This window comes from Columba livia, chromosome 5 (genome assembly GCF_036013475.1).
Source record: "Columba livia isolate bColLiv1 breed racing homer chromosome 5, bColLiv1.pat.W.v2, whole genome shotgun sequence".
Lineage (NCBI taxonomy): Eukaryota > Metazoa > Chordata > Aves > Columbiformes > Columbidae > Columba > Columba livia.
The window spans coordinates 9,337,403-9,360,445 of NC_088606.1; the positions used below are offsets into that span (position 1 = coordinate 9,337,403).

At 43.4% G+C, this 23,043-nt stretch overlaps 1 protein-coding gene across 1 annotated transcript in view; it reads left to right on the forward strand.

The window, feature by feature from the left end:
- Positions 1-2,207: 2,207 nt before the first annotated feature.
- CDCA4 (cell division cycle associated 4) overlaps positions 2,208-23,043 on the forward strand; it is a 30,685-nt gene continuing 9,849 nt past the window's right edge. Inside the window, 6 exon segments of the mRNA XM_065063303.1 lie at positions 2,208-2,385; positions 6,164-6,244; positions 8,090-8,267; positions 8,270-8,367; positions 8,523-18,380; positions 21,365-21,483. Coding sequence (XP_064919375.1) covers positions 6,206-6,244; positions 8,090-8,267; positions 8,270-8,367; positions 8,523-9,278 — 1,071 coding nt within the window. The 5' untranslated portion in view covers positions 2,208-2,385; positions 6,164-6,205 and the 3' untranslated portion in view covers positions 9,279-18,380; positions 21,365-21,483.

The following is a 23,043-nucleotide window of genomic DNA, read 5'->3' on the forward strand; positions in this document are numbered from 1 at the left end:
AGATACTTTCTTCATTTCAGCTTCCCCTATCAGATTGCTTTGCAGACATTTCTTTCCAGTTCTGCTCCAAGCTTTGCCCCTAGAACTTCAACTTCTGCTTTTGCTTGCAGATTATCTTAGCTGTATAAGTTTCATGGGCCGAGATAGCTTTCTCAATATATAAATATCTGTTTAGGAAATTACCAGGTTTTCACTTGTTTTTAACTCTGGTGTGAAAGTTTCATTTACTGAAACCAGTAAGACAATGAAAAACTGCAGCATGTGGCTAAAATTTGATCATTTTTTATCACATTGTGTTTACAATTCAATTATATTCTTTATAATGTTCTTTCAGTCCTATCAGGGATTGCTTTCTAGAAAATTCTTTGGGCTATATTGTTTTGCATAGGTCTGTCCAGATTTCTTCATTTTGACTTCTCAAGTTTTGTTTCTCACATGTGTGATGTGAGAGTTGTTTCCTCCTGAGAATAATGAAATCTTGTCATACTTTGACGAGACATAGTTTCTCAGCTTTTCAAAGAGGACAGAGTGCTGAGAACCTTTCACCATTTGCCTTTCAGTGGCTTAATCAGAAACACAGGTGATGTAGTTTTTAAGCCAGACATACTTTCATTTCACCGGAGAATTTATTGGAAAACAACAAAACCAAAAATGTCAGGACCCTCTCATTGTACCTAAAAAAAAAAACGAAAACAGAAGTAAAAAGGAGAGGGGACTTATGAATGCTTACCAAGCATCTATACATCTCAGTGTATAGATGATGCCATCAGTAGAAAAAGCAATGCCAATGAACTCTTCCAGCAGCGATCCTGCAGGGAACAGCACCCACGCTGCCTCAAAAGGGAGAGACTCAAAGGTTCCTGCAGGATTTATTGTGGGATTACCTATTTGAATTCTTTGCAGCTAGACTAGAAGTAGCTAATGTCAAGCTGAATAGAATCTGAGAGCACCTTCGTCGTGTTGCTCTTTCAAAGTTTTGACTCGTATTTTTTGCACCACGGGGCCATAAGCACGTTGAAAGCGTTAAAAAAACATGGAGAACTACTGCACTTTGTAACTTGTCCTGTCCCAAAAGCTATCTTGCTTTGCTCTGGAAATGTTATTTCCTGCCGCTTTCTCGTATCAACCTCCAGCTCCCCGTTGTTTACAGCCTTTCCTACCCAACCGCAGCCCCAGCTGACGCCCCCTCCCGCCGCCCAGCCCACCCTCGCTCCCTTTCCCCTCCTCCCCGCCCCAGGCGGCCGCAGATTCTCCCGCTGCCCGGGCCGCAGGCCGGGGCGGCAGCTGCCGTGTCTCGGCGGCTGTTTCCCGGCAGCCGCAGCCAGGACAAGCCCGGCTCCCCCGCCTCCTTTGGAGACAGCCGGCACGTAGCTGCCAGACCGGGAAAGCGACCGAGAAACGCTCGGTTGGCCTAAGTACTTGCAGATGTGCAGCAGCACCGAGCTGGAAGTCACAACAGCCTTCAAAGCTTTCGAGGTTGTTATTTTTTTCGCGCTCAGCGGGGCGGCTGGAGCTTTTGGGACAGCAGCTTCCTGAGGAGTGCGAAGTTTCACCCTTTCCCTCCCCCACCCCCCGGCCAAGGAAGCGGCTTCCCCGTACTCTGCGAGGCCTGGGCTGGGAGGCCGGGCCCAAACAGGAAATGCCACAAGCCTTGCTAATGGAGTCATGAGGCCTGGCACCCCCGCGGGGCAGCAGCGCCGGGGAGGGGAAGCGACTGCGAGGGGCGGGGGAGGGCCGGCAGCAGTTGGCGCTGAGGGCTCCCCGGCCCTGAGGGAAGCAGCGCCCGACTGCAGAAGGCGGCCGGGCCCGGGGTGGGGAGGGGGGCGGCGCGCCGCGGCCTCAGGGTGGCTGTTCCCCCTCCCTCCTCCTTGCGGCTCACCCGTCCGCCCCGCGGGCTGCAGCGCGGCCAGGTCTGAACCTGTTCCCGCCGGAGCCCGTGGCTGAGAGCCCAGACACGCCGCGGGGCTTTGGCTGCCGTTTGAAATCGGGGCTCCGCCTCCCGCCAGCCTCTGGCGGCCGAGGGGAGGGCTCGGGCGCCATGGCAACCCCGCAGCCTCCCGTGGGCGGTGCCTGGGGGGGCGGGAGAGGCTGGGCGCCATGGCAACGGCGCCGCCAATCGCAACGGTGAGCGGCGGCTGCCTGGTTTCGTGTCGGCCAATAGCAGCCGCCCGCTCACTTGTAGGCGTGGCTAGGCGGGGAAGACGGGGACGGGAGGGAGGAAGCGAGTTCCTTTGTGGGCTTTGACAATAAGATGGCGGGCGGGGGGAGGCGGGGCTGGTCTTTACGGTTAGCCACGCCCCCTCCCTCAAGCGCGGAGCGATCGGTGAGGCGGGAGCGGGGACTGCTGCGCTGGGAGGCGGTGGCGACGACAGCAGCGGCGAGGTGGTGAGTAGGGAAGGCTGGGGCGGGCTGGGCTGGGCTGGGCTGGGGCGGGCGCGGCGCGGAGCCCCGGGCCCGCCTGCCTCCCTCCTCCCGGGGCTCCGCGTGGGGACGGAGCGGGCGGGGAGCCGGTGCCGCCGGGAGCCCGTGGAGGAGGGAGCCGATTCAAAATGGCGGCGGGCCGTTTGCCGGGACGATGAGTAACCGCCGCCCGGGGTCGTTCGCAGGCACGCGCGCCCCTGGAGCGGTGAGGCGGCCCGGGGCGGTCGGGCTGGGGAGGTCGTGTCTCGGCACTGGGCGTCCCCCTCCTCCGCTCGGCCCCTTCTCGGCTGTGCACCCTCACAGACCTCCCCCCCGGGCACCCACCGGGCTGTGCCGCACGCCGTGGCTGGGGGACCGCCCCCGGCTCCCAAACCGACGCGTTGCGGCTCAACCCCGCCTCGGCTCCCGCCGCGCTGCCTCCCGAACCTGCGTGCGCCGGGGCTCGCTCCCCGCCCCGGCCGCGCCCGCCGGTCCCGCCTCTCCTCGGCGGCGCTGATGGCCGCCTGCCTCGGCTCAGCCTCCCCGGCATCCGTCCTTTGCGTTTCCACGAACCTTCTGCCCCTCGCACCCCCTGTCTTGGCCCCTGCCCTGGGCGTGCGGCCGCCTCAGCTTCCCAGCCTGCCCTTCCTCGGGAGCTACTGATCCTTCTCGAAGTCCTCGCCTCCTGGAGAGGTGCCTAGCAGCCCCCTGAGCCCGGAGGGTGCACCAAACCCCGGTGCTTTGTAGGTGCCTTTGTCCCGTTCCGAATGGGGATCTTTCTAGCCCTGCCAGCCCTTTGCTATTGTCTGCAGCCCACCTTTATCACTCAGCATCACCGTATGCATGCGTATACATGCCAAAAGAGGAGTACCTGGCTTTCCGTCTTCTTTTCACCGTTACACAGTTGTTATAAAGGACAAGTTTTGGAGAGGAGAGAATTAGAGAGGTAGAGAGGAGATACAGTACCTTTTTACCTGCCCACGCTAACCATCATCGCTATGCTTATGGCTGTACTAAAAGAAAAAGCACTCTGCTGAAGTGAACCTCCAGCACTGGCCTGGGTAGTTCTTATCTGCTTTCTCCTGAAATCGATTATCTGCACTGTTACTTCAACTCTGAGGAAGCAACTTTTTCCCTTAAGTATATCTTTGGCAGCATATTACTATATGAATACACATTAAGTGTGAATCTGGAATGTGTAAGTTGATGCTCTGGTAAGAGTTGGATCAAATTTCAAGCACCTTGTTTGTAAAGCAGACTTGGATATCCCCAAAGCAAAACTCTTAATGAATTACATAATACTGTGCTACTGTAGGGGGGGAGGGGTGGAATAAAAAACAAAACCCAAAACACACCAAAGCACACGCATTAGAACCCACAACACAATGCTACAGTTAGCTGTTGTCTCCTTGACAGCTCTTTTTGTACAGCTATTTCAAACAGTGGTTACGTTTAACACACTAAATCTGGGATCTTGACGCTCAGGTAGCAGTGGAAGAAGGAGGAGATGATACAGCTAGTCTAGATATTGCCTCTTGGGCAGAGGCAGATGTTGCTTGAAATTATCTGGAAATTTTGAACACCTTGATGCTGAAGCAGTAGTAGTATTACTCTCATGTACCAAGAGGTTTTACACAATGGCTAACACCTTTTTGAGTATGTTAATATGTAAATCAATAGTGAAATGTGCCTACTTTTTAATTAATTCAGTTTTAAATTTAGTATTCTCTTAAGACGGGTGTTTGGTGGAGATAGTGTAAGGCAGTCTGGGGAAGATTGTTTATTTGCAAGGTTTTAATTGCATCTGATAATAGCTATGAATTGTTTTTTTTTTTACTGAGAACTTAGGTTTTGAGGCATGCTTATATATCAATTAATAGCATCTGAAGAAATTATTTCTGTGGTAGGCATATTCTTTAAAATTTATGCTAAGAGAGATCCTCAAGGTTTGTTATTGCTTTAGGGAAGAATCTAGAATCACATGCAGCAGCTTTCACACATTATTCTATTGCATGGGAAAACTTTCCATCTTTAGTATGTTAACAGATTACACACTGGACTGGTCTGCCAACATCCCCCATGTCTTTTTGTTTGTGGACGTGATAATGGCTATTTTACCTAGAACTTGTGCATTCCCGTCAATGGTCCTCTCCTGTATCAGTCTGCTGTTTTGAGAGGTAAACGGCCAAAGCCTCTAAAATTGTCAGATATCCAAAATAGCACAATAAAATATTTTCATATATTGTTCTCATGACTGCCTCATCTTTATGTGTAGTTGTTGTGGGGTTTTTTGTGGGTTTTCCTTTGGTTGGATTTTCTTTAAACAAACTTTACACCCTTGTCACTTACCCTAAACTAAAAGTGTATCTAGTAGGAATTCAGGGATTCAAATAGTTACTGTATGTAGGCTCTCAAAGAGATTGCCCTTCATTTATAGTGTTTTGAAAGTAAACCCAGGGAGCAAAAACTTCTGAACTTCTATAGTACCATAAGGTGTTGGACAGAAGTAAGAAATACTTTTATTGACTTGATATTATGGTGTCTCATTGGAGCTGTAGTTCATACACCTCACAACGCTGTCTTGAATGTTGCTGTGAGCTCAATCTGTACATGAGAACGAGACTCTGAGCTGGTTGAAATATGGTTTTTATGACACGGCAGCATTTTAGTCTGAATATTTTGGGACTGAGTAAAAAGATTTTGGCTTGAGAGTGTTTAAGGTAGGGGTTTTTTTTCTGTTGTGGTATTTTAACAAGTTTGCAGCTTCTTGAGAAAAACATGTTTCTGTCCCCCCACTTACCTCCCAGGTCTTTTGTCAACCATCTTCTGCCCACTCGATTTTGAGAGCAATCACCCTTCAAAAAGTTTTTATTACCAGCCACACTAGAAAACAAAAATAGGTGTCCATATGCATCCTCTTGTTTCTTTTCTAGGTATGTACTTAAGTCACAGATGCCAAAGTGTCTTGTACTGTACAGACATGTCTAGAAAAGTATCTGAATTGTTTTCATATTTTATCATATAAATTTTTGTAGCCTTTCGAAATCAAGCATTCTTGTAGGTTTCAGTAATTAAAGGAATTGTTGCATTTGTTTGCTACTTGTATTTGGTATATCCGATCTTATTTTGCTTTAAATGTGTTGTAAAAACTCAACCTTAAGAATTAAAATCATGTAATTACTGTCATTACTTTCATTATTGTCATCTCGAAAAATAAATCTTAGTCATAAAGTTTCTGTGCTGGTAAAGAAAAATTTTCCCTGGTTTTGCTGTGTTTCAGTTTTGTATTTCTGCATGCTTGCTCTTTTTCTCCAGATGCTACAGAGATACACAGTTTCGTACAACAGAGGTGAAAACTGTAGTTTTGTGATGAAAGTAATGACAATTTGCTTTCAGTATGCTTTTGTGCACGTTTGAATTTTTTAGGTGATCGCTAAAGATTTTGTTTGCTTTTAGACAGCAAAGGCGTAGGGACAAGGGAGAGGCTGGTCCAAAGGTCAGGACAGTAGCCCAGGACTTGGACTTAAACTGGCCGTTTGCTTCTCCTGCCACAGATTTTCTGTGAGTTGTTGGGCAAATCGCCTTTGTGCTCTAGCTGTAAATTTGCTTTAATAGTACTATTGGAGTTTGTAGGAATGTTGTGAGAATAGAGATACTGAAGCAAGTGACAAAATATAGATGTGTATAAGTTTCTAAAATGGGGAATTATTTTGTCCTGCATCTCCTGTACTTGGCTGACATGTTACTTCCTGGTACTTGGTAGGTGGTGCTCTAACTTTTACTGTATGGACTCTTGCTCAGTAGCATGGGAGAAGAGGAAGGAATACATCAAACACAATTACTGGTATGTGATTTTTTGCTTCTTAAATGAAACTGTAATGTAGTATTTTGTGCAGTCTTGGGAGCAGAGTGACAAAGAACTGTTTTTATGACGTGAGATACTTATTGTTAAGTAAGTGTTATAGAAAAAAAATCCCGCGAATGCTGTGAAAGGTTTACCTTTAGAAATCCGTAAACATTTTTTCCTCTGCTTCCACACACCCAGGCGTGTGTGGTGTACAGAGGTTTTCAAGTTTTCTGCTGCCTTCTATTCTTCTATTGCTGTGCCTTAGAATAGTAGATGCATGGAGAGCAGGTTAACATTCAATTGAAGTTAAAATTATTCTTCACAAGAATGTAAGTTGAAATAAAAGAAGCTTCAAACTCTGCACAGAGTGTTTAATGTTTGGTGACATAATCATCCATGGTTGATGAGTAGTCCCAAAAGATGTCTTTAAAGGTCAAGTTTCACATGAGGGTTATGTGTTTAGAAATTACTGTACATACAACTTTGTAGGAAAATTTAAATGGTATATCCTCCAATATGAAGCTGCAAGAGTATCTAAAAATGTGGAAAAGGCACTATCAAGGAAAAACTTGTATTTGATTTGGTGGGAATAATGCAAATTTTAAAAGAAACTTCCAAAGCATTTCATATGTCAGTAATCCATGGATAGCTTTTGAGAAGTTCTATGAAAAATGACCGTAAGACCAAGCTCATATATTCTATATTGTAGCCTCTGCATATTATGATTTCTAAAGAGTTCTGTACCTTCAGTGCAAAGAAATACGTAGGAGTCAGCTAATGCAAAAAAAGGTTATTTCACGGATACATACAGCAATGTAAGAAGTGTTGTACAAAGTCAGACCAAATGTTTATCTAGTTACTGTGCTATCCCCAGGTTTTCAGAGCAGATAAGTATGTAATGTATTTTGAAAGGAACAATGTTGCACTTTGGAATTTTAGTGGCTCTGAAAAAGGTGAGAGAGAGCTCTGTGAAAATATGTGGAACATTCCATAGCAACCAGAAAAGCAAGGCAGAGGTTAGGGCTTACCGAGGGAAATGGAAAATGATAAAGACACTGCAACAGTATTTCGGTTTTATCAGCTTTTAGTTGAAAAACTTTGTTTTGTTTGGGTCACTACGTTAAAAAAATGCCCAAATATTGGGCAAACAGGAATTCTAAGGACAGAAGACTGGAAGGAACATAACAAAGTTGCATAAATGTAAAGATCAGGTACTAGCTTTCATCTGTACCCCAGTTTTTATAAGACTAAAAAAGTGGCATCTACTGCATTTAAAAAAAAAAAAGTTTCTCTGTATTTTAAGAGCTCAGCTGTGATATTTGCATGAAGCACTGTGGTCAAAATTAGTGCAATTCAGAAGACGATCTGGAGGATAGTGTTTCAAAGTCATACCTTGGAAAATTCGGCAAGTGATTTTTTGATGTAAATCACAAGAAGCCTTGATGCACCCCACTTATTTTTAACCGGTGAATTTAAACAAGGAATATGGGAATTTGGCTTTCTTATAGTCAACTAGGAAAGATGTATAGAAGCCTATACAGAGGATGACTGTACCTGTCCTTATTGGACTTGCACAATTCATATTGGAATGACACAGTTCAGTTAGTCACCTCAGTAAGGGAACCGGATAGACTGCTTTAGGGACCTCAGCTGAATGTCTCGAGTTGTAGGGAACAAATGTAGATATCTTACTCTCCCTGTAGCCAAAATAAGGCAACCTTTTCAAGTACGCTGCCCGTGGTATTTTTTGTGTGTGTTACTTTGTTAGACATGTTGATGTTCTGGAGGGGTCAAATCTTTTAAAGATGGTGTGCCAGGTTGTATTTTTATTTCCAAAATTAGAGGTTAAGCATGCCAGTAGAAACTCGGGAGGAGCGAGGAGAAACTGCCTCTCCAGTAGGTGAAATACGGCTGTTGAGATGTTTGCTTCTGTGCGAAGCAGCGGCTCCTGACTTCCATCAAGTGTGGAGCCTGATGGGAGCCGGTGGCTGGGAGCCCCTGCCTCTCTCGGATGCCACGGCTTGTGGACCTGCTCACGCCTGGTTCCCGAGTGCCGTCTTTGGGACCCGGTCCGTATGTTCCTGACCCCTGTTGTACCACACTGGCCATTCTGTAATCTGGTATGACAATTCTGATGTTTCTTTATTAAAGAATTTGCTGTATAAATTTAAGATTAAATTTATTTTGTTTTCTGGTTTAGTCTTTTTTTTTTTTTTTCACGTCCTTCTTGAGCTGTTTACTTTGTACAAGATTTTTTTTTTTTTTTTTTTAACAGGACACGATGTTTGTGCGAGGATTAAAAAGAAAATGTTTTGATGGTGAAGAAGATATTGAAGGAACTCTAGCTGGTATTAAGGCTATTCCTTCATATAATCTTCAGCGGCAGTCACTTTTAGACATGTCTTTGGTTAAACTTCAGCTGTGTCACATGCTGGTTGAACCTAACCTGTGTCGTTCGGTACTTATAGCCAACACGGTACGGCAGATCCAAGAGGAAATGACTCAAGATGGGACTTGGCAGATGATAAATACACAGAGTACAGGGCAGGCATCCCTGGATCGTCTTGTTTCAACAGATATCCTGTGTCGTTCATCTAGGGAACAAGCTGAGGGAAAGCATGTTCCAGGCTATAGTACTTTCAATAAAGACTTCGAGGGTGATCAGGCACAAGATAATTCAGAAACTATGTCAACAGCCTCTTCAGTGCAAGCTCCGAGAAACCTGCAGAGCAACGTGTGGGAAATGGAGAATCCCCAAGAAAATAAAGGAAACTTTCAAAAATCATTAGATCAAATATTTGAGACGCTGGAGAATAAAAGTCCTAATTCTGTTGAAGAGCTTTTTTCAGAAGTTGACAACTCTTATTATGATCTTGATACTATGTTAACAGGCATGATGAGCAACACAAAAATGGGACACTGTGATGGGCTTGAAACGTTTTCTTCTCCATCAGCTACAACTTCTAATTCTAATTGTAAATCTGATCTTAATGAGCTTGATCATATTGTAGAAATTCTTGTTGAATCCTGAAACTCCTTGCATAGGAGATAAAGATTTGTTAATGGGGAAAAAAGACTCGAGAAGGCTATTTCCACAGTTTGTTCTATCAAATCTGCACGTGTATTTTATGAATATCTATATATTATATAGATATATATATTAAAAAAAGCACTTCATATTGCAAATAGTGTTAACTCTTAAAGTTAACCTGCAACTTGTAGTGTAATAATACGATTTATTGTCCATTGAACTGTAAGTACATATGGTAAATGGTTTTAAGTTTGGGGTCCAAGGCTCTTGAAATTGGGTTCCTTTTACCAATTTGTTTTAGCCTTTGATGGAGGATATGCTCACTGAGAGGGAGTGTCTCATCTTTTTCTTATACTTCTCACAGTAAAAAATGGTAATAAACACAGAGAGAAGTTGGATAACTGGTTTCCTATTTTACTCCAGTTTCCACTTTGTTATACCACGTAACTCTTACCATATCTGCTGCTTCTGTTCCAAGTCGCTACATGGCTCTTAAAGAGCAGTATGCAATAGTTCATGTTATCCTAGCTAGCTTATTCTGTTTTTTGCTACAACTTTTACTTCAAAAATAGTTTTAAAGTGTTTATTGGTGTTTAGATTTTTCCAGGTATTTTCCTAAAATATATTTTTACTACAGATGTTATGTCAGCTGCTAACTTAGGAACCTTTGATAGTACCTGCAGTTGATGTATTTTTTGAAAGATTTTCAAAAAGGGATCTTTTTTACTGTGAGCTACCCAATGTAGTTCAGTAAAGTGTATGTAAATGTAAATATACTATTTTATACTTTACATTAAAATGTAAGAGCTGTTTTCATTATTCTGTTTTATAGAGTAGTACTTTACTAAATTGAGAATTGTACAATTACGCTTTTCATATCCCGTATACTTGAGTATCATTAGAAGAAGAGCTTTGATCCAGCTAGATACAGTTACATCTAATTCATTTCAGACCGCATTTTTTTGTTAACTACAAACCTAAATTACGTAGGTTTTTATTTATGTGTATTTATATGTAAATGTCATCAAGTGAATTGTTTATCACTGAAGTCTACCATCAAATATTTGTTTATATGGGATAACTCTCTTGCACTAATTACTACAAAAAGTGTTATTAGCAGCCTTTAATTCTCAACTGGTATGTCATGATGTCTTGTCATAACTAATATGCTCCGCTCTTACCAAGGGTTTCCTCTTGGCTTTTTTTAATAACAAAAGATAATACAACGTGGGATGGTGTTCTTTTCTTTAAGTCCTCACTTTTGTTTTAGATTGCATATAATTAAGCTTAATTCTATGAGACTTCGTTGGGGGGGAGAGATAGATCAACTACGGTGCATGATTTTGTTATAAAATGACAAACATTTACCTTCACAAGCTGGTACTGGGAAGAGCTCTAAACTAGCAGGGAAAAAGAGGAGGAAAATATGTTTTGGTTTTGGGAATGTGTTGGCATCAGTTGTGCCAGAGGAAGACACGTGCCAGTAACTCAGTTGTTTTCTGTGGACTTGAACCGAGCAACTCCCTGAATGTGAAAACAGAACATTTCTGCGTCTGACAGACTCTGCCTGCCCACAAGTGACCTCACCTACTACACACTATCCTTTTCAGATTCTCAAACCCCTAAAAAGGGGAGGGTGGGGGCAGGGGGGTGTTAGGGACATTCCAGTGTCACCTCCACAAAAAGAGACCACTGAGCTTATGATTTCAACAAATGCTTTAGAAGCATCTGGTTTGGGGAGAAATCATATCACTTTGCTAAATTTTTCAAACTCAATAGTTGAATGCATATTAGCTCAGTCACATGAAACCATGCAGTTGGCATCTCTAGTGAATTTGAAAATGTTTGTTGTGTTAAACTTGGCATGAGATCATCCATAGATGCTGTCGTAGTTACACATTGCTTCCTCAGTCAAAGTTTGATTTATAACTTCATATTAAAGGATGAAATACCATATAGATGGCTTCTAAGTTCAGTCAATATGATATAGCTGGACCACAGAAACAAACCAATGCTAGATGTCTTAATGTATAGAAAAGACACTCAAAAGGTGTTGCAGTAGTACATCCTGCTTTGGGAAGAGACAAATATTGATGTGAACTGTCATATCTCAACATTGAAATAACAGTGTTTTATTTGGCAGTGTTTGTTGTAGTATCAGAGGTTCCTTCAAAATCATAAATGCACGGCAGAATTTTCTTGATGCTTTCCTGTGTGTAAATAGGTCTGCTGAATGGGACAGGAGATGCCATAGAGTAAAGCAGAAAGATGGGCAGTTAAAACTAAATATTGTCCGTCCCTCTGTGGAAGTTCCCCAAAACTACTCTGAACTGTGGTTAAAAACCCACAGTTTTGAACAACTGGGTGTTCCCCTCTGCCCCCTGCTTCACCCTCCATTTTCATTAAGTGAGCAAATGCATGTTAAGATATTTAAAAAGATGTTCTCCCCCACCTCCTTAGCGTGCATCAGTCTCCATGTTACAGGTAGGTTTATAGCTGTATCTAGCTGGGCGCATTCTGAGGAAGCTGTGCCTAGTTAGAGCCATCTGTAGAGACTACGTGGTTTAACAGAAAAGGTATTAGGCAAGTATGCATTTTTTTAAATTAGGCATTTAAACAGAAATATCCTGGTTTATTATGATGTTACAACTTAATGCCAAATCCTATGTGCTTTTACATGCCTGCTACCTTGGCTCAAGTTTTCAGCAGATGTAAGAATTTGTATTGCTGAAACTTGCAGTGTCACTGCACAGAACTGATGTGTGACTGGAGCTGGTCTGACTCTGCAAGAACCAGTCAGTGTAAAATGAGCTTGTGTCCCTGCTGCTTTGTTGGTGTCTCTCACTAATTCAGCTGCTCATTCCTGGTAGCTTCTCCTGGTTTTGTTGTTGTGGTGGTTTTTGTTGTTTCTTTTATTTTGGTTGGTTTGTTTTTTAAAGGAGCTTTATTTTGTAGCTCACGTTGTCATTAAATATGTATCACTTAAAGGTTAATACAGTATATTTCTTCTCCATGTATTCCTATAAGTTACTGAGAGACATAAGAAATTAGAGGGTGCCTGTTAGATGGTGAATTTTGAATTATTTACTTTGTGAACCGTTGCTGCAAACGGCAAGAGATGCTAATTGCTGGTGATGATTTTCTTAATTTCTACATATAAATGGGAAATAATTTAACCTGTTAAATTAAAAAAGGCTCTGTCAGCTTTTGCTCCCACTTCTAGCAGCCTTTTTTCTTTTATGTGCTCCTAGGGAAAAGAGTGGTGAAACTTGTATGGCACCCAGCACCGTGCCTGAAATGAGGCCATTGATCCGAATGACATAACTCAGCTGTACACTTACACAACAGAGAGTACTTCCAAGCAAACAGCTAACATCAAATCTGCTTCCTTCTCAGGTAACCTTGAATATCTGTCCGCTTCTGCCTCTATGCCTGTGGTTTTACTACTTCTCTCTTGCAAGAAAATCCAGAACATGCGGAGCTTCTGGATCTTGGCCCTTCAGCAGAGGCAGGAGCCTGAGGATCCAGCTGAGTGAACAACGGCTCGTCTGCTGATTGCTTTGCCGTTCTGTTCATGGTTGTGGGGTTTTTTAAATCTACTCTCTCTTCTGCAGCTCTGAGTTGATACAGCAAAAGATGTTTTGTGTCTCTATGAATGGAGCCCTATTTGCCTAAAGGACAAATCTGGTAAATGAAGAGGAAGCCGTTTCTTTGGGTGAAAAGCACCTTTCCAGACTGGCTCAGAGGCGCAGCACTGAGGGGTTTCGGCCTTGAGCAGCTTAGGGCTGCACATGCAAGTCTTCACGCTCACCAGGAATTACCTACTTTTCAAAGCTGTCCTTAGACTGTTCTTTAAGTCTCAGGTATGTCTGCACTGCTTTAGTAGGCATTTTAGAAAGTGTTATTGGGAATTAGCTGATAGTACCATTCTATATTTTAGTTATCAGATCATTATGGATGTCTCGTGCCTCAGAATATTGATTTGAGTGCATGACTGCTTTACAGTTTGCAGCATGTTCCATATTCCCATATAACCAAACTAACTGTCAAAAGCAAGGATGAAAAAAGAATCCAGCTATTTGCTGACATCTAGGATAAGATAACTAAAAGTGCTTTCAAAAGTGACTCTTGTTCAAAGTGAAAGTATGTTTATGTCTGAGGTCTAGGATGTATAGTCCCATATGCAAAAATATGACTGATCATGACAAATTTGGATTGCTCATCAACTCCTAAATGAATGTGATTTCACACTATCTGACTAATACTAGAAGTACAAAACCACCAAGTTGCAAAGAAATGAAATACACATCTCAGGAAAATACGTGTTTTTGTCAATTTGGCTTGTTAACTATGAGCTTTCACAAGGATCGTCTAAGCTCCTTTTGGTGTCTTTTGCAAAACTGACAGTTAAGATAAATGTTTCTATTTTTTTCAAGGAAGTTCCAGAAAGATGAAATCCCACTGAATGATTGAAGTTGTCAGGAAAGATACTTCAGATGTCTGTGGTGATTTCACTTTTTTTTTAAGAGTACTGAAATTTCATTATTTGACATGATTTTCATAAGTTTGTATGGTAGCTTAAATACAAGTATATATATATATATATATATAAACAGTTATTCCTTTGCTTAACCAAGATTCCCCCAAACTGAGTGTTCTAACCTGAAGCATTACTGTGGTAAGTGGTGATGCATGACCAACATGTCAACAGGGAAATACAAATCCAGAGGCAACTTTCTGTTGCGGCAAAAACATTCAGTAATTTCAACTGTCATCTTTTTAGAGAAGAACGATTGAAGATACAGGTGATTACACGACTTCTTGCAAAAATAGAATTAAAAAGAAATTGTTTCCACGTGTCTTCTATATTTGGAACTCCCCTAGGAGCATATGGGAAGGGGCAAGTAAGTACTGCATTAGTAAAACGTTAAAACAAAGGAACAGCATATCTTATTTTTCACGTGCCAGTTACAGGGGGTGTTTAATACTCAGAGGAGAAAAACAGTACTTACAACAAATTTACTTTTCTGTGTGTTGAGATCATCACTGAGAGAAATGCTAGATATGGAAAGTACTGGGTGTTAGGATTTTTGGGTTTTTTTGTCCAGTGAGCTGACTGAAGTTTAAGATAAAATTGTTGAATGGTTACTTGTTTTAATTGAAGCCCAGTAACCTGGTTTGCTTTTGTGTCTCTGCTTTGAAAGGTATGAGGAGAAAGTTATTTTTCTTGTAAATTGTGATTCTTTTGACAAAATAGAATAATGGCTTGTGTAGTACTCTGACAAGTGCTCAATAATGTGGTTGGTTGGTTGGGTTTTTTTTAAAAAGAAACTTGATTAAGTGTAGGATTAGTTAGTACTTCACAGAGGCTTTACCACCAAAAAGAGCTGGTAAAACCAAGGCTTGAAGCAGTAAGCACTAGCCCCCTTTCCTATGGAAATATGACATACATGGTCATTCTGTTATTCAGCTTGAGAACAGCTAATCAAATCCGGCAGATCTTAGTCACTACATTTTTAGGTGTGTTTTTTGTTTGTTTGTTTTTTAATTAAGTTTGCAGGTGAAAGAGAAGAACACAGAAAGAAAACTGCATTCTGTACTGCTATCCAGTAATCCAGATAAGGTAGAGACATTTATAAGATTCCAGACATAAAACCAGCTTCAATTAGAGCTTGTACCTTATACACAGAGGTAATTAATCACAGGCATAAATCCATAGGAAAGCAGTCTTCATTAGTTCCTGTGTTCCTGGAATCGTGGTTTTGAATAGATGCCTGGTACAAAGGTAAGTAGGAGTAGCAGACCTCCAGTAATTGTTTCAGATGAGTTATATAGAGACCCCGATTGGTTTTGAGGTTGGGGTTTTTTTCTGGTTCATGTGAAATTTGCTGCAAAAGCAAAATGCTGCTCGTGAGAATGGTATCCTGGCTTGCTGCAGTGAGTATAATCGTACTGAAAGACCATGTTTAAATCTTAAAAAAATCATATTGTTAAGTCCACTGTTTGCCTGGAGGTTAGTTTAAGGCAAAATGAGAGAGCATTACAGACTCCTAGAACACAACCTCATTTGAGACAGTAAGGGCCTTTTAAAGAAAGTTTTTGTCATAAAAGACCTTATATGATGAGCTCAGACCTCTGAATTCTTAATAAATCCTGTGAGACAAACACAGCTCCTCTAGCTTAAGGTGTGAGTTGCACAGCACATAAACACTGCTAAACTGAATTAGGTTCCAGTTCTCTTATATGAATCCCACCGCTGATACTTGACACAAGTGAAAAAGTGACAAAAACCTTTGCAGATCATCTGTGTACTTCATGTAATTTCTATTCTCCAAATATTAGGCCATAAATCCAAAGTTCTGATGTGTTCCTTTAAACAACTCCATGCTAATGTTTTTTCATAGATCTTGTCAGAGCATGTATGAAACACAACTGATCTTTCTAAAAGCACTTGCTGTAGAAAGCACGCTCACCCTTTTGCTGTTGAACGAAACAAATATTGTTTACGAAACAGCTGACTCTGTTAGGTTAATAACTTAAGAATGAGTGGGGAAAGCAGGGTGACGGGTGTTGGTGTCTTTCTGAAAGGTCTGCTCAATGGGAGGAGAAGGGAAGGTGACTCAGGTCTTGCATCAACTCTGCAGCTGTAGAGAGGCGTGAATTGTCCACTGTGTACATGCTACAGAACTGTGTGGAGAACGTATCGTTTTGGCCAACTGGGGTCAACTCTAAAAAAACAAATTTTTGCTCAAGTTATTACAACATTTTGCTGGTGGTGCTGGTTAAATTACTTCTTTATATGCTGCATTAGACATTATCCTTCCAGATATGTCCCTTGTACAGCAGCTACCTTTGTAGACCTATCCTGTTCCTATTCCACAGAGATAATCTCTGGCATATGGCAGGGGTCGGTCCTGGTGTGACACCCCTGGGTGTCCCTGGCTGACTTGGGCAGAGAGCAGAATCCTGAACATCTTACAAGTTACCCTTCTGCTTAAGCCACAGCGGGAAAGGAGAGGGTATGGGGGACACAGGAGTCTACAGAACAATTCTGATGGGGGCTGGCTGAGGGAACCGGGGCTGTTCAGCCTGGAGAAAAGGAGGCTGAGGGGAGACCTTATCGCTGTCTGCAACTACCTGAAAGGAGGTTGTAGCATAGAGGGTGTTGGTCCCTTCTCACGAGTAGCGAGTGATTGGACAAGGGGAAATGGCCTCAAGTTGTGCCAGGGGAGGTTTAGATCGGATATTAGGAAAAAAAAATTCATGGAGGTGGTTGTGAAGCATTGGAACAGGCTGCCCAGGGCAGTGGTGGAGTCACCATCCCTAGAGCTGTTTAAAAGACGTGTAGATGAGGTTCTTAGGGACATGATTTAGTGCTAGAGTCAATGGTTGGGCTTGATGATCTTAAGGGTGTCTTCCAACCAAAATGATTCTATGACACTTGGTCCACTCCTCCTGAACGCTACCACCACTCCCTCGCTCACATGTGGTGCAGCAGATGGGCCATGGGGATAGGGGGTGTCACCCCTCTGCCATTCGGGCAGGCACCCCCTCCATCCAACACAGCCTTGGCAGCGTGTCAAAAAGGATTCATTAGTGCTCCTTGCGGCTGCGCTCGCTCCCCTTCTGTGCTCCAAGACCCCTGGCAGCGAGGTCAGGGCACAGCTGTGGCCCAGAAATCGGTGGCAGCAAGGAGGGAGGGGGCCAGGAGAGACGTCCCTGCGCTCCAGAGATCCGGCCGGGGCCAGACCCGGCTTTCTGCACCTCTGCTCCTCGCGCCTTCCTTCAGGTCATGGGTCTTGTGTGCTCCTACCCCTTCACAAACAAACGCTCCTCGGGAGACACAAGGGTTAAAATCTGTTGGACCTGGGGGGCTTCCTAAAACTATCAGTTTTCTTCAGTGGGGTAAATGCAAAAAGCAACTCAAGTTTCATCCAAGTTGTAGTTTAACTCCAGCGGACAACTGCAGGTGTTTCTGAAGTATTTATTGGACCAACATCTGTGTGTGAAATTTGGTCTGTGCTGGTATTCAGTGTAGGAAAAACCTTGTCTATGCAAATGTGCTCGACTTTTGTTTGTTTTTACTGTCCTAGGAATTAATCTAAACCCATCTCTGAGAGCCCTGATCAGCTTTTTGGGGGATTCATCAGGTAACCCATGGTAGGGTTCCAAAAAGGCTCAAAATTCATCTTTACAATTACTTGAATGTGAGATTTTGAAATCTGGTTTGCAGAGGCTTTTGTGCCAATATAGCTTGATTACGCAAACACCCGTGAAAAGCAAATACTAGAGGTTTCTTTAAAGAAAGCAAGAAAAAAAAAAAAATCAGTTGGAAGAATTGTGCAATGTTTGATGTGGCTTTATCGCTGGTTCAGAGACGTGTGTGCCTTGTTTCCCAACTGCCCTGGAAACGGGAGGCGCAGGAATGCGGCTGTAGGAGGCCCTCGCGACTCCTCGTCTTTAAATCTGGCAATTTCCGAGTTTAAGCCCCAAAACGCAAGGGCGGGGGGGTCGGTGCTGGCCGCTGTCCCCGCGGGGGTGTCCGGGCCGCGCTGTTCCCTGCCCGCGGGCGGCGGCGCGTGCCGCCCCGTGCCTGCCCGCACGCTCCGCCCCTCCCCCGCTCCCGTCACAAGCGCCCGCGCCGCGCGGGCGGGGCCGCCTCCCGGAGAGGCGGGGGACGGAGGACTCGGCGGCGCCCGTCTTCCCATTGGGGGAAGCCGGCACGTGGCTCCGCCCACCTTAGCTCTTCTAGCTCTCTCATTGGATGACGCCGCGGGGCCAGTCGGAGCCCAACCTCCCCGGCTCATAGGCCAGTGAGAAAATGGTTGCTGGGCAGCTTGAAAGGGCCCCTGGCCAATAGGAAGGCGGCCAGCTGGCGGGTGCAGTGCACGCAGCTCCCCCTTTTCTCCCCCCCATTGCCGCTGCTGTGGGCGCTGCGGGCGGAGGGAAGGGCGGAGCGGAGGCTGCCGGGGCCTGGCGGGGGTGGCGCTCGCCTCCGCCTCTTCCCGGTCGGAGTCCCAGCCCCGCCGAAGGGAGCCCGGCCGGCTGGCTAGGGAGGGCACGGCAGGCTGCGAAGGAACGGGGGGTTTCCTCCGCTCCCAGGTGAGGCGCCGAGGTGGGCCGGGTCTGGCCGGAGCGGCGGCTCTGAGGGAGGCGCCGTGAGGGGGCAGGGAGCGGGAGGGCAGCCCCCACCGCGCGGGCGTGCGGCTGGCGAGCCTGGGGGCAGGGAGACGGCAGGGCGCGGGGGGAGGGCAGCGACGGTCGCGGAGAGGCGGTTGGGCACGGCGGGCGGCCCACGCAGGGGCAGCCGGAATCCCCGAAGGGGCAGGGAGCCCTGCTGGTGGAGGGGAACAGGCCACGGAGGGCGGGTGCCCGGCGGAGCGGTGGGGAGACAGGTGGGGAGCGATGGCGGGAGGAGGGAGCGTGGGCACGGCGGGCCCTCAGGAGTTAACGGCTGGGTCCGAGGGTGCGGGAAGGGGGGCGCAGCGCGGCCGGGCCGGAGAGGCCGGCGCTCGGGGCGCCAGGAGCGGGGACTGCGGTGGAAGTTGTTAGTGCAGTTATAATTAGCCCGACCGGGGTCTCTGTTAAGCAGGGCGAGCAGGAAGGGGGAGGAGTGTAACTTTTCGCAGCTCGGGAAGCCCAAGGTTGTCTCTGGTTACTGCTGCCCGCTGCCGCGGGGGGAGGCGGGGCGGCCACGGCAGGAAGTACCGACGAGTCTCCTTCCACAAAGGCCAAATGGTGGCAGGCCCGGGGCGCTGGGCAACGGGGCGCTCGCCCGAGCGGCTGCGGGGGGGGGGGGGAGCAGGAAAGAGGCTTCGCCTGAGCCGCGGCTTTTTAATTCTGGCACTGGCGATCGCTGCGACTTGTGTGTTTGCTGCAGTTACGTTTTTAAAGGCGGGTTTTGTCTCAATAAACCTGTGTCAGCCTGAACTACAAGTAGTTGGATGAGACTAGAGGAGCAGTAAGCTTGGTCTCTTAGGCATATCGTCAGTTCATCTCGCTAATAGATGCAGTTAATAAATTCTGCCCTAGTAGGCCTGGAATTTTTCAAACTATGTTGGAACAGTTCATTTCCAAAAACATAGGTAGGAGCCCTGTGTAGTAGTTTTCTGCTTAGTTTTTGATTCAGCTAAGGTTCTTTAGTTCAGGCAGTTCACTGCAATATGGAAAATACCATTAATATTGAAATCAGTGCTGTAATCTCAAATGTCTGAAATGACCTGTGAACAGGGACTGGGAGACTTTGAGGGAATATAGTGAAAGAAAAAATAATCTCCTGTACTTATGATTCGTAGTGATTTACAGTTACTGTGTGTCTTCTGTATTTTTTTTAACTGATTATAAAACCTGAACCTAGTAGCCATACCTCCTTACTTACTCACTACACTCATCCCAGTGTGAAATCATATAGGGAAAAATCATAACATCAAGCGTTAATTTTGCAAGATTCCTTTAAGGTTTATAATCAATGAATTAAATTTGATAACTTCTTGGACTTCAGCGCCTTCTAGCAAAAGATTACCCTTCTAAAATACGATTGACAGTATATTTTTTATCAAATACCTTTAGCTTTTCTTTTTTAACTGAAGTGCTGAAATCTAAAACTTTTCAACATTTTAGTATACTTGTCAGATTTTTTTAGGATTCTTTAATGCTAAAAAGACTTTACATTCTAAAACATTTGCTCTTTTATATTCATTGTATAGAACATGCAGTGAATGTACACCTCCCCCTGTGACCTGGCAAGTGCACTTCAATGAACCTCAATAGTGACCTTTTGTAGTCCTGCTGTTTCAAAGCAAATAGGTTATGAATCTTCATCTATTTGTTTTTATTTTTTATTTACAAATAGTATGGATCTCCTTATGATAGAAGCCAGTTTCTACAAGGAGGAGGGAGATACTAATGTTCATATTGTTGTGAGTTAGATTGGGCACTTATGGGTCACAGGCATTTTACTGCATCTTTACAGTTCTGAGATTCTATAAACTGGGGAGCCCTTTGCTAGCATCAGGCTATGAGCTTCTGCGTAAGACGAACTGTATTAGTTTACTTGTCTGTCTGTCTAAATGGAAGACAGCCTTTTGATATGTATTATTTTAAACTTTGTAAAATAATGTATGAACTCTTGATCCTTGATTTTGAAGGACTGCGGATATCTGGATAAGTAGTCCTTGCTTTTGTGGTAAATTTATGAAGTAATTGGTTTGCTATAGTTGGGGGAAGGTGTCTGTGTGTATGTATGTGAATTGTATGCACACAAGCATGTTAAATACAATCTAGATGGTAGGCTGTTAGCCTGTATAAGGGCTTTAATTGCTGGAATTAAAAGACTTTTGATTCTCCAGGTGGAGCTGAGAACTCAAGAGCACTGATCATGCAATCCCTTCCACATCTTCTAACCTAGTCCGTAGTTTGCTGTCACTTCAGGCTTTTCACATTTCCCAGAGTTACCAGTGCCTTGAGCTAATCCATTATTTAATCCATGGGGTCTCTAGCCAAACTGCAGGTGTTGCTTTATCAGAGTTTTAGTGAAAATAGTGCCACAATGAATATTGTATGCAGTCATAGGACACCCTGCCAGCTATCATCTTGTATTGGTTTTGTGTATGCTAAAAATTAGGAAAGTTAGGGAATTTAATAAAAATCATAACTCCTTTTGCAGCCCATAAATGTTAGGGGATAATTCTAAAATGTACTTATTTATAGTTCATAGTATTGTCTCTCCTGATACGTGATTTCAGATATGATTACAACCCTAAATCAGTGTTTGGTTACCTGAAGAAGTATCAGTGCAAGTTCTTATCATAAAGCCTAACACTTAAAGGATCAGTGTTCTGTTATGTAGTATTAATTTATGAAAGATAATTTCCAAGTTTTATGTATTCATAGGTAAAACTATTAGGTCCTGTTATTTCAGTGTATTCACGAACTTCAGTTTTTCTTATTTAGTTTAGCTGTTTTAATAGGATTTAGCACAAATAGTTTAAAAAGTTGTTTTGAATTGTGTGCTTAATGCTTCTGGTTTAAAAAAAAATCACATAGTAATGAAATACTCTGTTGTTTGTTTTGCTTTTCCCCTAAAGTCACATCATCCTACCTCGGTGGATGGCTTGGCCTCTTGAATAGTTCAGGACTCTTGGATGAACACACTTTATGCAAAATCTGGAATCTTCCTGTCTGGACTCCTTTCTGTTTTCTAAGGGTAACTACTATGTTTTTATGAAATCTTATCTTAGGCGCATAGCGTGTGTACTGATAATCAGCTGCAGATGTTATTTTTTTGGGTTAGAATGGTAAACTGAAAAATAATTTTGTCAGTTAGGGTATGTAATATAAAGTGAAATGCTTTATGCTTAGTATATGCTCTTCAGTTTGAATATTCTGAATTTGCATGACTTTTTTTGCTTTATAACAAGGAAGTACTATAATGCAACAAATAATTTGATATTGCCATAAGATCACATTTCTTGGAAATTTGTTAACTGAAGTCTCAATCTTGCAGTGAGATCCACTGTTTGAGTCTTACAGTCTTGAGAGGAGAAGGCGCTTTGTATAGTGAATAAAAGTTCTACTCTGTTAGAGAAAATTTAAAATTATTTGGTTATTGAAAATTATTTACCTAAATATTCCATACAGAGCGCTAAAGTGTATGCAAGGTCCTCTATCAAGAACATACAGCTTTTTTTTTCTTAGTTGTTTTTACTGTTAATGGTCTAATTTTTCTGTTAAAGAACAGGCATACCAATTTGATGTAGTTAATTAAGCTATAACGTCTGTTATTGATGGATCTTTGTTTATATTACTGTAACCCTAGAATACCTGTCAAAGTTATGGAGGTGAATACATCCAGTATCTCTGTATTTGAAGTAAATAGATACTGTAAAGAAAATTCTTCAGTTGATCAGAACAAGCTATGAAGAGGTATCACGTTTGCAGTTCTAATGATCATTTGTCTCTCCGGTGAGATACTTTGGTGGAACCTTGGTGATTTGGTTCTTGTTGTTTGGATTTCTTTATGTTCTCATTTAATTACGGTTTAGTTTTACTATGGGAATTTCTAGATTTAGTAACTCTTGATCTTGTGTTGGCCTCCGCTAACTACTGGTGATCCTTAGTTTAAATAATTCCGGGCCCTTCTTCCACTAAAATAAATCCACCCAAAATTCTCCCCCTCAAAAAAAATCTGCTAAATGTACTCTCATTAAAAATATACACCCGTGAGCTTTATTTGTAAATGTGGAACTAAAGCCACAAGTGTAGAGGAGGAGAGGAAGAAGAGTGACAGTGCTTTAGTTTGTTTTCTTTTAAGGATAGAAGTTTTTCTCTACTTAACACTGCAACTGCCTCAGCAACCTTCTATATTAGCCTCCAGTGACAGAGATCAGCTGCTGAGAATATTTATTTTTCTGTTGTAAACAGCCCAGATTCACTTGTTTTAGCTTGTGGAAGGTGCATTGCCTAATGAGTTTCTTCTCCGGAGTGAAATGTTGTGCTCTCAAACTTAGCTGCAGTAGTTTGTAAAGCAAGTATCTTATCTTACCAGTGCTCTATAGTATAAAATGGGAGTAAGCAACTTGGGAAGATGTCCTTTAAGTGCAGGAATTTTCTAGATCCCTTTAGACATAACATAAACAGATTTTTTTTGGGGGGGGGGGGGATTAAACTGCCTTTTAAATCAAGGTGAAACTCCCAAGTGCTTTGTAAACATCATTTCAGCTCCAAAAATATTACTGTATGATACCTATTTATTCTCTGTTTCCAC